Source organism: Dasypus novemcinctus, chromosome 8, assembly GCF_030445035.2.
Source record: "Dasypus novemcinctus isolate mDasNov1 chromosome 8, mDasNov1.1.hap2, whole genome shotgun sequence".
In the NCBI taxonomy this organism is placed as follows: domain Eukaryota; kingdom Metazoa; phylum Chordata; class Mammalia; order Cingulata; family Dasypodidae; genus Dasypus; species Dasypus novemcinctus.
Window position 1 is genome coordinate 92,446,908 of NC_080680.1, and position 16,369 is coordinate 92,463,276.

The 16,369-nt window shown below is 38.0% G+C and overlaps 1 protein-coding gene across 1 annotated transcript in view; it reads left to right on the plus strand.

Annotated features, from left to right (window-relative positions):
• Window positions 1-16,369, plus strand: part of SCAI (suppressor of cancer cell invasion) — a 191,179-nt gene that overhangs the window by 153,545 nt on the left and 21,265 nt on the right. Inside the window, exons 15-16 of the mRNA XM_058302397.2 lie at window positions 9,724-9,796; window positions 16,097-16,270. Coding sequence (XP_058158380.1) covers window positions 9,724-9,796; window positions 16,097-16,270 — 247 coding nt within the window. The remainder of the gene's footprint in view (window positions 1-9,723; window positions 9,797-16,096; window positions 16,271-16,369) is intronic.

The following is a 16,369-nucleotide window of genomic DNA, read 5'->3' on the forward strand; positions in this document are numbered from 1 at the left end:
CCACTTTTTTTTTTAAGGTTTATTTTATTTATTTCTCTCCCCTTCCCCCCCCCCCAGTGTCTGCTCTCTGTGTCCATTCACTGTGTGTTCTGTGTCTGCCTGCATCCTTGTCATGTGGCACCAGGAAACTGTGTCGCTTTTTTTGTTGTGTCATCTTGCTGCGTTAGCTCTCCATGTGTGCAGCACCGCTCCTGGGTGGGCTGCGCTTTTTTCACATGGGATGGCTCTCCTTGCAAGACACAGTTCTTGCACATGGGACACCCCTACACGGGGAGACACCCCTGAGTGACATGGCACTCCTTGCATGCAGGCAGCACCGTGCATGGGCCAGCCCACCACAAGGTTCAGGAGACCCTGGATATTGAACCCTGGACCCTCCATATGTTAGGTAGACGCTCTAACAGTTGAGCCACAACCACTTCCCTCCATGCCACTTTTTATAGTTTCCTATTTCTGCTTTCAAGTTTGTCATTTATGTAAACTTAATAAGTATACTTATTTGTATCTGATAATTTTTATATCTAAAATCTGCTTTTGGTGTTTAAAGACTCTGCTGTTTTATTTCTTGTGTACATGATTATTTTTTACTAAGTTCTTCTCATTGTCTTCAAAATTATTTGTGGGAAATTCATTGAAAACTAGGATGAAGTTTCCTTTATCCAGAGTGGATCTGCATAGGCGTCTGCCAGATAGCTGGACGCACTACCAGTTTGGGGCCAGTATTGAGATCACCTTGGTAATAGGAATTTGGGCTAAAAACATGCAGGAGAGCTGGCCTCTAATCACAACATTCAGGGGCTGATTTTTTGCCCTCTGGTCTGCTCAGCACCAAGAAAATGTCACTTGTGGTCCCCTGGGACATGTTAGTAGGGAGAAGGGAGGCATCAGGTTTATTTTTGGTTCATTATTACACTGAGGGTATAGCCCTTTGGGATTCCTACTTAATGTGGGGTGAGTTTCCAATTAGCCTTCCATTTTGGGTGAGTCTTAAACTCTGACTTCTGTCCCCTTCTCCCAAGAAGGCCTTCAAAACTTAGGCAAAGGAGGTCTAGAGGCTGCTTATTTTATGCCTCTTTTCCTGAGGATTCATAAGGCTCTCTCTGCAGTGTGGAGGAATTCCTTAAGCTGTCTTATCCAAGGATTACTCCTTAATATAATTCAACTTATTCCCTTGGATTTGTTTATAAGAACTGTCTAATTTATTTTAACTGTTTATTTTTTGTATTGGTATTATATTCACAAAGTTGAAAAAAGTGAAAAAAAAAAAAAAATCACCAGCAAGATGGCAGCAGAGTAAGGAGCTCCTAGAGGCAGCTCCTGCTACAGGGCAGTTAACAAACACCCAGAGCTCTCTGGAGCTAGCTGAAGCACCTGTTTGGGGGCTCCAGGAGACTGCCCATCATCTGCAGGAGAAGACTTATAAGTAGAGGCTACATGCCACGGAGGCTGGTGCCCATCCTCCACTGCAGGCAGAAGCCGTCCCAGGAGCTGTTCCGTGGCTGGAATCAAAAGCTCCAGTTCCCCAAAATGGGGGAGGAAGAGACAGTTGGGCACCAATTTCAGCTATTGATGTGGAAATTCAGTGGGCTACAGTATAATCCTGAGAACAGCTGAAGCTTGAGACTGTCCAAGTCAGAAAGAGCTCAGGAGCTGCCATCTTAACTCTGCACCTGGCACAAGGGGAAGCGGGGTGGACTGAAAATCCCAGTGCTGGTGGAGACTAGCTTGTTCCCATCCAGATCATATTGCCCATCTAGCCTAGGCCCCAGTGCCACCTCCAGCAGGGAGGAAGCTCTGGGGACCTGCACTAGCCTCTTGGAAATTACTGGCCAAGTGGAGGCCAGTGGTTATCCTACTCTGGCGGCATGAGCTGTCCCAGGAGCTGTTCTGTGATGGGAATTGAAGGCTCAATTTCCCAAAAACGGGAGGAGGAGACAGTTGTCTGCCGATTTTGGCTACTGATTTGTAGACTTGGCTGGCTAAAAGATAACCCTGGGAACAGGGGGGTGTGAACCAGCCCAAGTCAGAAAGAAGCCAGTAGCCACCATTTTGACTCCACCCCCAGCCTGAGGGGAATCCTGACTGACTAAAACTGTTAGTGTTGGCAAGAACCAGTTTCTTTCATGCAGATCAACCTGCAGCCCTGCCTCTGATGGGGAGGAGGCTGAGGAGCCCTGCACCAGCCTATATAGGTAACTGCAGGTAACTTTGGCTGCCATAGACTGAAAATCAGAAGTCTACCAGGGCAACTGTGGTCATCTTGGACCCGCACTGCATAGATTGCTACCCATACCTGCAGCTTCATCCCCTCCCCAGGCAGGGGAGAAAGGGATGTGAAGTTTCATCAGTCTCTCTGGGCAACTAGAGTCTAGGCCTGCATGTTGATTATTCCACATAGCTATGACTCTGTCCCTACCCCTGGCAAAGGAGAATGTTGGAAGAATCTTCATTGGTCCCTGGTACAATGAGGGCAGCTTGAGCCTCCGCAGCTTACAGCACCAACTACATGCTTGGCTCCTACTGCACAACCAGCAAGAGAGAAACGAGAGGAAGCCCTAAACTAAACAGGAAAACTACACCGAGAAAAAATACTCTAGTAAGCGAGATACGAAGACACCAACAAAAAATTACAATCCACACCAAGAAACAGGAAGCTATGGCCCAATTAAAGGAACAAGATAAGCCTCCAGATGACATAAAGGAGTTGAGACAACTAATTATAGATGTTCAAACAAATCTCCTTAATAAATTCAGTGAGATGGCTAAAGAGATTAAGGATATTAAGAAGACATTGGATGAGCACAAAGAAGAATTTGAAAGCATACACAAAAAAATAGCAAATCTTATAGGAATGAAAGGTGCAATCAATAAAATTTTTAAAAATTGGAATCATATAATAGATTTGAGGAGGCAGAAGAAAGGATTGGTGAGCTTGAAGAAATGGCCTCTGAAAGTGAACATGCAAAAGAAGAGATGAAGAAAAGAATGAAAAAAATTGAACAAGGTCTCAGGGAACTAAATGACAGCAAAAGACATGCAAACATACATGTCATGGGTGTCCCAGAAGGAGAAGAGAAGGGAAAAGGGGCATAAGGAATATTTAAAGAAATAATGGTAGAAAATTTCCCTACCCTATTGAAGGACATAGATATCCCTGTCCAAGAAGCACAACGTACTCCCATCTGAAAAAATCCAAATAGACCAACTCCAAGACACATACTTATCAGAATGTCAAAGGCCAGAGACAAAGAGAGAATTGTGAGAGCAGCAAGAGAAAAGCAATGCATAACATATAAGGGATATCCAATAAGATTAAGTGCTGATTTCTCACCAGAAACCATGGAGGCAAGAAGACAGTGGTCTGATATATTTAAGATAGTACAAAAGAAAAACTTCTAGCCAAGAATCTTACATCCAGCAAGACAGACTTTCAAAAATGAGGGCAAAATTAGAATATTCACAGAAAAACAGAAACTGAGAGAAATTCTAAGCAAGAGACCAGAATTTCAGGAAATACTAAAGTGTGTGCTAGATCCTCAAAAGAAAAGACAGAAGAGAGAGGCCTGGAAGAGAGTCTAGAAATGAAGATTATATCAGTAAAAGTAACTAAAAGTGCCAAAAGAGTGGTGAAAATATGACAGATAAAACTCAGGAATAAGCTTAATTAATGATGTAAAGCACTCATATTCAGAAAACTGCAACTCAATGTTAAAACATATCAAAAAACCCTAACCCCCTAAATAACTGGAAGAACATTCCATGCTCATGGTTTGGAAAACTAAATATCATTAAGATGTCAATTCTACTCAAATTGATATACAGATTTAATGCAATCCTGATAAAAATAACACCAGCATTAAAGAAAAAATTGAAAACACGATCATTAAATTTATTTGGAAGGGTAAGGAGTCCGGAATAGCCAGAAACATCATAAAAAGGAAAAGTGAACTTTTATCTCCAGACTTTAAGTCATAATACCTACCTATAGTGGTAAAAACATGGTACTGGCCTAAAGACAGATACAGTAGAGACCAATGGAACCAAATTTATGGTTCAGAAGCAGACCCTCACAGGTATGGTGAAGTGATTTTTGACTAGCCTGTCAAACTCACCCATCTCAGGCAGAACTATCCATTCAACAAATGGTGCTGGAAAAGGAACATCCATAGCTAAGAAGGAAAGAGGACCCCTGTCTCATACCTTTTCCAAAAATTAACTCAAAATGGATAAAAAAAACTAAAAAGCAAGAATGATAAAACTTCTAGAAGAAATTATTGGAGGATATCTTCAGGACCTGGTAGTAGGGGTGGATTCTTAAAGGGGATAAGAGAAGGACTGAGTGAACTACGGATGTTTAATGTATGTGGAAGTTTTAATTAGCTTTACTGTAAAATTGTGGAAATGTGTAGAATGGATGGCAACACACAGTGAGCAACAGCTAGTTTATCAATGGGATGTGACTGAAAATGGTAGTCTAGTTATGTAAATGCCAATTGACAGAATGCTTGAGAATAATCTAGGAACTGGATAGCACAGTAAACCAAGAGGTGGGTGAGAATTGTGGTTGATGGTACAGATGCAAGAGTGTCCTTTGTTAACTAGAACAAACGTATATCACTACTGCAGGGTGATGGGAATGTGGAGAAGCATAGGAAAAATACAACTGGAGTGACCTACGGACTGTGGTTAGCAGTAATGATATAATATTCTTGCATCTATGTGAAAGATGGACTATGTAGATAATGAAGCAGTATGGAAAATGAGAACCAAATTACATTAGGACTTGGTAATAATCAGATGATATTCTATCTGTACACATGACACACCACATTGTGGTGTGTTGATGGAGGGGTATTATTTGAGAATTCTGCACATGCACATGATTGTTTTTATAAGTTTACAACTTCTGTAATAAAAAATATATTTAAAAAAACAATAGTAAGGTCGGTTGGGGGAAAAACACACCAAATATAAGATAAGGACAATAATTAGTAGTAAGATTTTGAAATATTCTTTCATAATTTGTAACAAACATCTCATGACAATGCAAGGTGGAGGATTGAGTATGGGACCCCTGTATGATGTTATGCATGTTTGCTTTGTAAGTTCACAACTTTTACTATATACTTAATTGTTTATGTATGTTCATATATAAATGATATAAAGATAATAACAATCGGATTAGTTAGGGGAAAACCACTTTGTTTAGTAGTAATATTTTGACAATGCTCTTTAATAATTAGTTTAAAAAGTTTAAAAACAATGCAGGTTATTGGTGGTAGGGTCAGATGTTATATATGTTTGTTCGATGTTACATATGTAAGTTCACAACTATTATACACTTATTGTTTATGTATGTTTATGTATGAGTGATATATTTCAATAAATTTTTTTTAAAAAAGTAAAAAATTTCAAGAAGGTATATTGTTAAATCTCTTCCCACACAACCCCCAATTCACTCAGTTCCCATCTCTCCCTCTAGGTAATTTCTGTTCTTTGTTTCTTGTTTATCCTTCTAAAAAATTTTTTTTAGTACATATATAAGTCAATACAAAAGTATAGTCTTTAGTTTTCTTTGCTATTTGCAGTAGCTGGCTATACACACTATTTTGTATCTTACTCTTTTTTTCCCTTAATGAGAAATTTTGAAGATGTAAGCAGATGTGACTCAAGTGATTGGGCTTCTGCCTACTACCTGGGAGGTCCTGGGTTCAATTCCCAGTGCCTGCTGGAGAAGGCGAGCTGGAGAAGGCGAGCTGGTGCAGCAGACAGGCGCAGCAAGCTAATGCAACAAGATGATGCAATAAAAGAGATACAAAGAGGAAAGACAATGAGAGAGACAACAAACCAGGGAGCTGAGGTGGCTCAGGTGATTGAGCACCTCTCTTCCACATGGGAGGTCCCAGTTTCGGTTCCCAGTGCCCCCTAAAGAGAAGATGAGCAGGCACAGAGCACACAACAAATGGACACAGAGAGCAGACAGCTACTGCAAACAGAGGGGGGATAAATAAATGTAGTAAATCTTTTAAAAAAATATTGGAGAGTTTTTCATATCCATAAAGAACTTTTTCATTCTGTTTTTAAAAAATAGCTGCATAGTATACCACTGTCTCAGTTTGCAGTAATTTAATCTACCAATCCCTTACTGCTGGTCATTGTTTCCAATCCTTCACTATTACTATAAAAGTGCTGCAAGGAATAACTTTGAATTCATGTTATTTCACAGGTTTGAGAAAATATCTGTAGGGTAATTTTCTGGTTATGGAATTGTTGTGTTAATGGAATATGCATTTGAATTTTTATAGGTACTGCCGTATTGTTCTCTTAAAAGTATGTTTCAATTTATACTCCTACAATGAGTGTCTGTTCCCCCTTTTTTACCATGCTGTATATTCTCAAACTTTTGGAAATTTTACTAAACTGGTAGGTTTAAAAAAAATGGTATCTTATTGTAGCTTTGATTTTCTCTTATTAATTGTAAGATGAGCATCTTTTCATGTATTTGAGCCAGTTGTATTCCCTTTTCTGTGAAATTTCTGTTCTCTTCCATCCATTTTTCTGTTGGGTCATTGGCCTTTAATTATGGATTTGGAGAGGCTCTTTCTATATTGAGGAGATTAATACTTGGTCTGCAATATAAGTTATAAATATTTCCCCCAGTTTATCGTGTTGCTTTTGATTTATTTTATAACCATACACTAACTTTTGATTTAAATTTATTTAGGAGAGTGGGGAGTGGGGTATATAGGAACCTCTTATGTTTTGTTTTTTGTTGTTGTTTTTATCCCCCCTCCCCATTTTGTGGCTTTTTGCATGCTGTCTGCTCTCTGTGTCCATTCACTGTGCGTTCTTCTGTGTCTGTATTTATTTATTTATTTTTATTTCCCGTCCCCACCCTTGCGGCTTGCTTGCTGTTTGCTCTCTGCACTGCATGCTCTTCTGTGGTTTTTTTTTTAGTTGTCTACCTTTCTTTGTTGCATCGCCTTGCTGAGTCAGCTCTCCATGGCGCCTGCAGGCCAGGTCGCGCTCCCCAGCATGCTGGCACACCTGCCTTCACAAGGAGGCCCCGGGAGGCGAACCCAGGGCCTCCCATATGGTAGACAGAAGCCCAACTGATTGAGCCACAGCTACTTCCCACCTCTTCTGTTTTTTAACATAATGTTTTGTGTGATCTAGTTCTCTTTTTAAAAAAGGACAATGAAAAATAAATTTTTAAAAATTTATTAATATTATTTAATCATATAGGACTTCTAGTTTAAAAAAATAATTCTATTCTCTTGTGTTTTCTTTCAGGGATTTTATTATTTAATATTTTACATTTATATCTTCGAAATATTTGGAACGTTTTAAAGTATGGAGCCAACTTCATTTTTTTCTAGATGACCCTCTAGTTTTTCCCACCAATTTGAACTGTCATCTTTATCATATATTCTGATGTCCTGTATGTTTTGGGGTCTGATTATGAATGTTTCATTTGTCCCATTGATCTTCTGCTTACTTTTGTGCCAGTGCCACATATTTTTAAGTATTGAGACTTTGACATGTTTTTGTATTTTTATATTCCCGCTCTATGGTCATCTTTTTCAGAGTTTTCCTGGCTAATCTGCTTTCTCCACATGTACTTTATTTTATTTTATTTATTTATTTATTTTATTTTCTCTCCCCTCCCTCCCCCGCCCCTGCTGTCTGCTCTCTGTGTGCATTCGCTGTGTGTTCTTCTGTGTCTGCTTGCATTCTTGTCATGTGGCACCAAGAAACTCACTTTTTTGTTGCGTCATCTTGCTACATCAGCTCTCCATGTGTGCAGTACCACTCTTGGGCAGGCTGCGCTTTTTTCACATGAAGCGGCTCTTCTTACAGGGTGCACCCCTTATACGTGGGGCTCCCCTACACAAGGGACACCCCTGCATGGCATGGCAGCACTGCACATGGGCCATCTCACCACATGGGTCAGGAGGCTCTGGGTATAGAACCCTGGGCCCTCCATATGGTAGACAGACGCTCTATCAGTTGAGCCACAACCTTTTCCCTCCACGTGTACTTTAAAATTACCTTCTTCAGTTGCAGGAAAAAAACTGATCACTATTTTTATTAAGTTTGGGTTAAATTTTAATAAATTAGGGTAATAATGTCTTTAGAATGGGTTCCTCTTTAAGATGTGTATATATTCTTTTGTTCAAGTCTACATTTTTATTGTTCACAAGCATTTCAACTTCATTTTTTGTTTTCTCATTTCTTGTTATGTTTACTTTTACAGTTATCTTTCTTGTTGCTTTACCAAACAGTTTGATTTTAATTTTATTTCCTATGTAGATCTCCCTTTGGAGAAACAATATCTTTAATCATGCATAGAATGTTCTAGTTGGAGAGTCTTTTTTAAAAAAATTTCTTTCTCTCCCCTTCCCCCAGCCCCCCCCCCAGTTGTCTGCTCTCTATGTCCATTCGCTGTGTATTCTTCTGTGTCCGCTTGTATTCTTGTCAGTGGCACCAGGAATCTGTGTTTCTTTTTGTTGTGTCATCTTGTTGTGTCAGCTCTCCATGTGTGCGGCACCATTCTTGGTCAGGCTGCACTTTCTTTCACACTGGGTGGCTTGGAGTGTCATTTTAATTCTCATTGTAATTTTAAAAAAATGTTTTGTCTTTTTTTTTTTTAAAGATACATAGATCACAAAAAATGTTACATTAAAAAATATAAGAGGTTCCTATATACCCCACACTCCAGCCCCCCACTCCTCCATCATTAACCTTTTTCATCATTGTGGCACATTCATTGCATTTGGTGAATACATTTTGGAGCACTGCTGCACTGCATGGATTATAGTTTACATTGTAGTTTACCCTCTCCCCAAGACCATTCAGTGGGTAATGGCGGGATATATAATGTCCAGCATCTGTCCCTGCAATATCATTTAGGACAACTCCAAGTCCTGAAAATGCCCCCACATCACATCTCTTCTTCTCTCTCCCTTCCTTCAGTAACTACTGTGGCCACTGTCTCCACATCAATGATATAATTTTTTCCATTGCTAGAGGCACAATAATTCTGTAGTAGAATACCAAAAAGTCTACTCTAATCCATATTTTATTCCTCCATCCTGTGGACCCTGAGATGGTGATGTCCACCCCACCCCTAAATTGAGATGTTTCTTAGATCCCACATGGCTGCTGGATGTGATTCTCCTCCTTGCAGTTGTAGACACTCGGTTCCCCAGTGTGGAAATTACAATTCTTATTGTAATTTAATATCTTGGCATTCTGGCTTTATACATCTTTCTATGTAAGAATTAGCATGATCTACAATAAAAGCAGAATATAATCTTCACATACTAGTAAATGAGGTTTTAGAGTCTATGAGGGTGAGAACCAGATCTAGATCCTGGAAAATACACCATGGTAAATATTAGTATATATCGACCTATTGGGGAATCCTTTGGGTATACAACCAGGTGACCTCTGCCTACAACACTGCAAGTTCATACATAAATGCCTTTATTTTTTAAAAGTCAGTAGTTCATTTAGTAAACTTTCCTTTTTTAATATCTTTTTAAAAACCTACTGCAACATGGTAGATATATGAAGATGATAATCCCTTCTGCTGTTATTGATGTTTCTGTACCTGCTTATGAGTAAAAAGACCTATACTTCAATTATGTGCTTTGGAAAATTACTGAGTGACTTCTTTGGTCAAATCTTTAATGAATGTTTTAAATTCTTATATTACAGAATTTCACAAACTTATTTGGACAGCCACTTGTTTGCTTACTTTCTCCTACAGCATATCCAAAAGCTTTACAAGGTATGCAAATAAACACTGTCTACATTCCAAATAGTCCTGATTTTTGTTTTTCTCTTCAAAAATGATCACTTGCAAATATATGGTGTTTAATATGTCAGGTGTCAATCTGAAATAAAATCAGAAGACTTACTAATGACCAAACTTCCTTAATTTTTTACCATTAGGCCTTAAGATAATTCTAAAAGAAACTATAAATCATCCCTGAGAAAATTGTGAGTTTGTCCCTTACTGTTGGGGAACTCATAATTTTAGAGTTTCTAAATTAGAGGTGTTTGTTTGGCATATTTGTCCTAAAACTAAGAGATCATTCAAATAGCATAATTTCTTATATCTTTGGCTACATATTTAAGATATCATATAAGATTCTTGGATTTCTGGTTTGGAAAACCTTCAGCCTTTGCCTAAAGTTAGGATAACCTAACTGGCACACCTTTAAGAGTTTCTTTTTATTAACATTTTTGTCTTGTTATATATTTTTTTAATGAAAGAACCTCTTATAAGTCTATCAGAGGAACAGGTCAGTGTTTTGGCCATTTCTCAGATAGAAGAATTTCTACTAAATAAATAACACATAAAATCTAATTCTAACTTCCGGTCATTCAGCTAGGTAAACTACTAAACAAACCTTAATACTTTTTTAGCAGTATTTGTCACTGTTTCACTATCTCCCTAACTGTGAATAGTGCTGATGTCTCTCTGTGGGAGATGGCATTTTACTGCTACTTCCCAGCCAGAAGTCCTGTCTGATGACATAGTTTGACACAGGAAGTGATGGTCAGCATTTGAATGCCTGAGAGAAGCTGGATACTTTCACCGTTGTTTTAAGGTAAGTTCTGCTATTTAACAGGGAAAAACATATAGAAATATTAAGTTCATGTATCCAAAATTTAAATTATCCTACTACTAAGGGATAGAACTTACCTTCAAACAACGGTAAAATTCTACTGCTTTGAGGACTTAATTGTCCTGTTTCTTATTATTTCTGGAGGAGTGGAACCCCTTCTGATTATTTGAGAGTACTTTTTTGTGATTAATTTGTCCGGTCAAGATGCAGCTTTAATTAAAATTACATGGTGTAATGGGTTAATACCAATTATATTTGGTCTGAAAAACTTTATTGTGAGGGAATAAATGCACAGACTGGAGGTAAACTGAATTTGAATCCCGATATAGCTACTTATTAGCTGTGTGACCTTAGGAAATTACTTAATCATTCTGTGCCTCTGTTTCTTCATCTATCAAGTAACTATAGTAATAGTACCCACCCCATAAAATAATGCTGAGTACCTAGTCAGTATTCAATATTTGTTAATAATCATTATTATTAATATACTTAGTTGTAACACAGTTTTTTGGTCCGGTATCCTACCTTTTATGCTATAAAGCTTATTAGACCTCTAATGCCTTAAATGGGTTGCCATTTACATCATCAGATTCATAATTCTTTTCTAAGAAATATTAGAGTTTATCCACAGGCAGTATTGCCACTCACCTCTGCAAAAGGGTTTGGGTATATGGGCACCAAACTGGCAGATACTTAAGTAATTGGAATATCACATTAGGTTCCTGCACTTCTAGTGTCTAAAGCCTACAGTTTTCTCTTTAGCTAAGAGTTACCTCATTCATTCAACAAATACTTATTCTGCTTTATTAGAGAAGTTGTAGGTTTACAGAAAAATCATGGAGAAAATATAGACTTTTCATATATTCCCCCACACATACACATATGGTTTTCCCTATTAGTAACACTTTACCTTAGTGTGGTACCTTTGTTACAACTGATGAAAGAATATTATTATATTTGTACCATTAACTATTGTCTGTTGTTTACATTAGCTTTTATTGTTTGTGTTGAACACATCTGTTTTTTGTTGTTGTTTTTTTATTCTGGTAACATATATACAACTTAAAATTTCCCCCTTTTAATCACATTCAAATATATATTTCAGTGTTTAATTACATTCACAATATTGTACTACCATCATCATCATCCATTACCAAAACTTTTCCATCACTCCAAGCAGAAATTCTATACCAATTAAGCATTAACTTCCCATTCCCTACCCTTGCCCTGGCCCTGTATTCTAGTTTCTGACTCTATGGATTGGTTATTCTATTTTTTATCATGTAAGTGACATCATATATTTGTCCTTTTGTTTCTGGCTTATTTTACTCAACATGATGTTTTCAAGGTCATCTATATTGTCACATTTATCAACTTCATTCCCTTTTTTTTGGCAGTATCAGGGATTGAATCTGAGACCTTGCTCAAACCACTGAGCTACCTCAGCTTCCTTTTTGCTACTGATACCTAAATAATTATAATATCACAATAGGTTCCAGCACTCCTCTGATATCTAAAGTCTACAATTCTCTCTTTAGCCAAGAGTTACTTCATTCATTAAACAAAGATTTATTCAGGATTTATTTATTAGGTACTATACTAGGCACTGGAGATGATACACTGAGCAAACTAGTAGTTATTATGCTTACAGAGCCAAATGTCTATTAGAAAATATAGGCAACTTAAGAGGCAACTAATTACTACAAGTGCTGTAAATGTTTCATAGGAAGAAACATATGGAGCACAGAAAGGTAAAATCTAACGTTAGCAGTTGAGATAAAGGAAGTGAAAGAAATGATGTCTAAAGTAGATTAAAGAATATGTAGAATTCGATGGAGATGGGGGCATGGTTGAGTAAGGGTGTCCAAGCAGAGAAATTGCATGTTCTAAAGCCCTGAGATAAATTAATGACACATTTAGAGAAATTAAACTACTTCCTTCTGGCTAAAAGGTAGAGTTTTTATTATTTTTTAAAAAATTAAGATTTATCAAGAGATTTAAGTAAAGGACAATTGGTACCATTAAAAGATTTTAAACAGAAGAGTGCCATGAAAGAGCACTGAGTTAATTTTGTAGAGAAGGAATTGAAGAGGGGCATTAATCAAAACAGGGAGATGATGGTGGCCCGCTCTAGAACAATATCTGAGTAGTTGGATTCAAAAGATTCTACTTTCTTAGAGCCAACAGGACTTGGTGACGGACTGGGTGTGAGGAGTATGAGAGAGGAGGAAGCAGAGATGTACTTCCAGGTATCTGACTGAGGTGCTAATAATGACAAATAAGGACATTTGATGAAAAGTATATTTACAGAGAACAAAGGGAAAATCATTTGTTTTCAATTTTTGACATGTAGAGTTTGAGGTTCTTTTGATAGCTTGATTGAATATTGTAATCTAGAACATGCTGTCCAATAGACATATAATGTGAGTCAAATGTAATTTAAAATTAAAAGTTAAAAGAAACAGATGAAATTAGTGTTAATATTATATCTTTGTGTACTAAGTCTTTGAAATCCAGTGTCTTTTACATTTAACAGTACTTATCAGTTTAAACTAGTCACAGTTTAAGTATCCAGCAGCTACCACAGGACAGCACAGTTCTAGAGTTAAGGAGCTCAAATCTAGAATCCAGATAAAAATTTGGAATCATTTTGCATTGTTCTAGTTTTCTAACTACTAAAATAAATATCATACAATAGGTTGGTTTAACAACAACAAGAATTTAATGGGTCACCGTTACAGAGGATAGAAGGCTTGCTTCCTCCTGGGGTCAGTATCTTCTGGCTGGCCAGCAATCTTTGGGGTTCCTTGTCATTTCTATCATATAGCAGTACACATGGGAGCATTTTCTCCTTTCTTTTCCAGATTGTTTTGACTTCTGACTTCTGGCTGTTCCCTATGGCTTCTCTTCTATGTCCATTTCATTTGCTAATAATGATGTTAGCTATATTGGATTAAGGGTCATCCCTCATTCAGTTTGGGCACACATAACTAATAACAACTTCAAAGGTCCTATTTTCAAATGGGTACACATCCAAAGGATCAGAGATTGAAACCTCCCCAATAGTGCACTCTCTGGATTCCCAAAAGACATGTTCTTCCTACGTGCAAAATACATTCATTCCATCACAACATCCCAAAACCTTAAACCATTTTAGAAGAATGCTAAGTACAAAGTTTCATCAAAATTGGGTATGAGTGTGGTCCGTCCTGGAGCAAGATATCTTCACTATTTGTGAACCTAGAAAATAAGTTATCAGCTTCCAGTATCCAATGGTGGGGCAGGGATAGGATAAACATTCCCATTCCATAAGCAAGAAATTTGAATGAAAACTTGGTTCATGGGTCTCAAACAAATCTGAAACCCATCAGGGCAAACGCCATTAGATTTCAAGGTCTGAAAGTCATCTGTTGATCCATGTTTTGTCTTCTGTGCCTTATAGTATGGCAGCCTTCTGAGGGCTTCCCCAGTAGCCATAACACTCACCATTGGGGTGAAGTCCCCACCCTCTCTGAGCATTGGAAATGGCAGCAAGGCTCATCCGTAAATGCCAGGACACAGGTCACACCATCTATGAGCATTGGGCTGGTGGTACTCTCCCTAAAAATGGGACACAGGACCCTCTGCCTTCAAGTGCCAGGACACATGGTCTGCCCCCTCCAAGAGCATGGGTGGGCCACCCTTTCTACGCACACGGGTAAGCCCACTCTCTTGGCTTGAGGAGATCTTTTCGGTCCAGACCTTTGCTTTCATGGTTCTACCCTTTAAGGCCTTCTTTCTTCAATTCATCCTTTCTCTATCCCTTTCAGTCTGGGCTGACAGTGATTCTGCTCATACAGTTTTTGCAAAAACCTGGTCAGCTTTCCATGCAATTCCAGTAAGTCCAAACTACCAGACCTTTCCAAAGATCCTTCCTGGATAACTCCATTTCCAATGCTGATTTACACTGAAATAGCTGACTGGATCCATGTTCATCCATATCTTCTTTAGCAAAGGGTTTTTCAGTTAAACCCTCATGTGGAAGTCTATTCTCTGGGGAGTCACTTCCCAAAAGCTCAGGGAAATCCCTGACAGAGCTGTTTCTTGCCTAATCTCAGGACACACTCTCTGGATAGGCTGAGAATTTTCAAAATCATCAGTTCCTTGTTCCTTTGTGCTTAAGAATTTAATTGTTCACATATCCCTTTCCTCTCAATTTTCTGTGAGTTACAAAGAGAAGCCAGGCTGTACCTTCCACACCTAGCTTAAAAATCTCCTCAGGTAGTAATTTCATCGCTTACAAGTTCCACTTTCAATCTGACATCAGAACAGAATTTTGCCAAATTCTCTGCCACTTTATAACAAGGATTGCCTTTCTTCCAGTTTCCAATAACACATTCATAATTTTCTTCTAAGTCCTCACTGAAGTACCTTTTAACATCTGAGTTTCTACAGTCAGTCTCTTCAGATAGACTTTTTCTATCAAGTACCTCACAATTTTTCTAGCCTCCACCCATTTCCAAATTTCAAACCTGCGTCTACATTTTTTGGTATTTGTCTTAACAGCACCCCACTCTTCATACAAAAAACTGTTTTAGTTTGCTAGTTGCTAAAACAATACTTTATATTGTGTTGGCTTAATAACAGGAATTTAATAACCCCGGGTGTTGAGGCTAGAAGTCCAGAATTAGACATCAGGCAAGGCGATGCTTGCTTCTTGAAAGGTGTGGCATTCTGGGGCTTACTGCTAGTGATCCTCGATTCTTGTTTTTTTCTGACACACGACAGTGCACAAGGTGGCATCTTTTCCTTTCTCTGGGTTCCACTGACTTCCAGCCTCTGGCTGCTCCAGGTGGTTTCTCTCTTCCATGTCCAAATTCCTTTCCTTATAAGCACCTCAGCCATATTAGATTAAAGCCCACCCTCCTTCAGTTTGGATATACCTTAACTAATAACATCTTCAAATATGGATTCACACCCACAGGATTTGGAGTTTGGGGAACATCAGTTAATCCCCAGTAGGCATATAGATGGTAACAAAATTATGGGAGCAGGTAAGATCAACAATGTGTAGGGCCAAGGAAAGAAAATGCTGGTATTCAAGGAATAGACAGCAAAAGATCAAGTAACAAAGGAGAATGGCAAATATAGGCAATTCTAGCACACATCATAGACTTCCATCATAAATTGTCTTATTATCCAGCATTTATATTTGAATAAAATTTGTTACTTGGGGGAAAGAAAAGACTAAAGAATATGTTCATTTTCCATTTCTCAAGTATACTTGGCTCTAACAGTAAAAAAGTAACATATCTGGACTATGTTTTTGTAATAGTTACATGCAGAATCTGCTATGTTTAATTATGGTTTAATGATATAGTTTCAATTTTATAGATTATCAATATATAAAAATGTTCCTCAAATATATCTTATGTTTGCAAAACTGTTGTCTATATATAACATGTTTGTTATTACAGATCAGTCTCAACGAGGTAGCCTCTTCACTCTATTTTTGAACAATCCTCTAATGGCCTTCCTATTTGTCTCTGGATTGTCAAGCATGCGTAGAGGCCTATGGGAAAAGTGTCAAGAATATCTTCGAAAAATCAACCGTGATATTGCCCAGCTACTGACCCATTCACGTTCAATAGGTACCCTACTAATCTAACTGCACACTTAACAGAATGTACTATACTGGTTTAAAATTGTTATTTATTTTAAGTTTTTTAATTTTTAAAGGTATTTGTCCC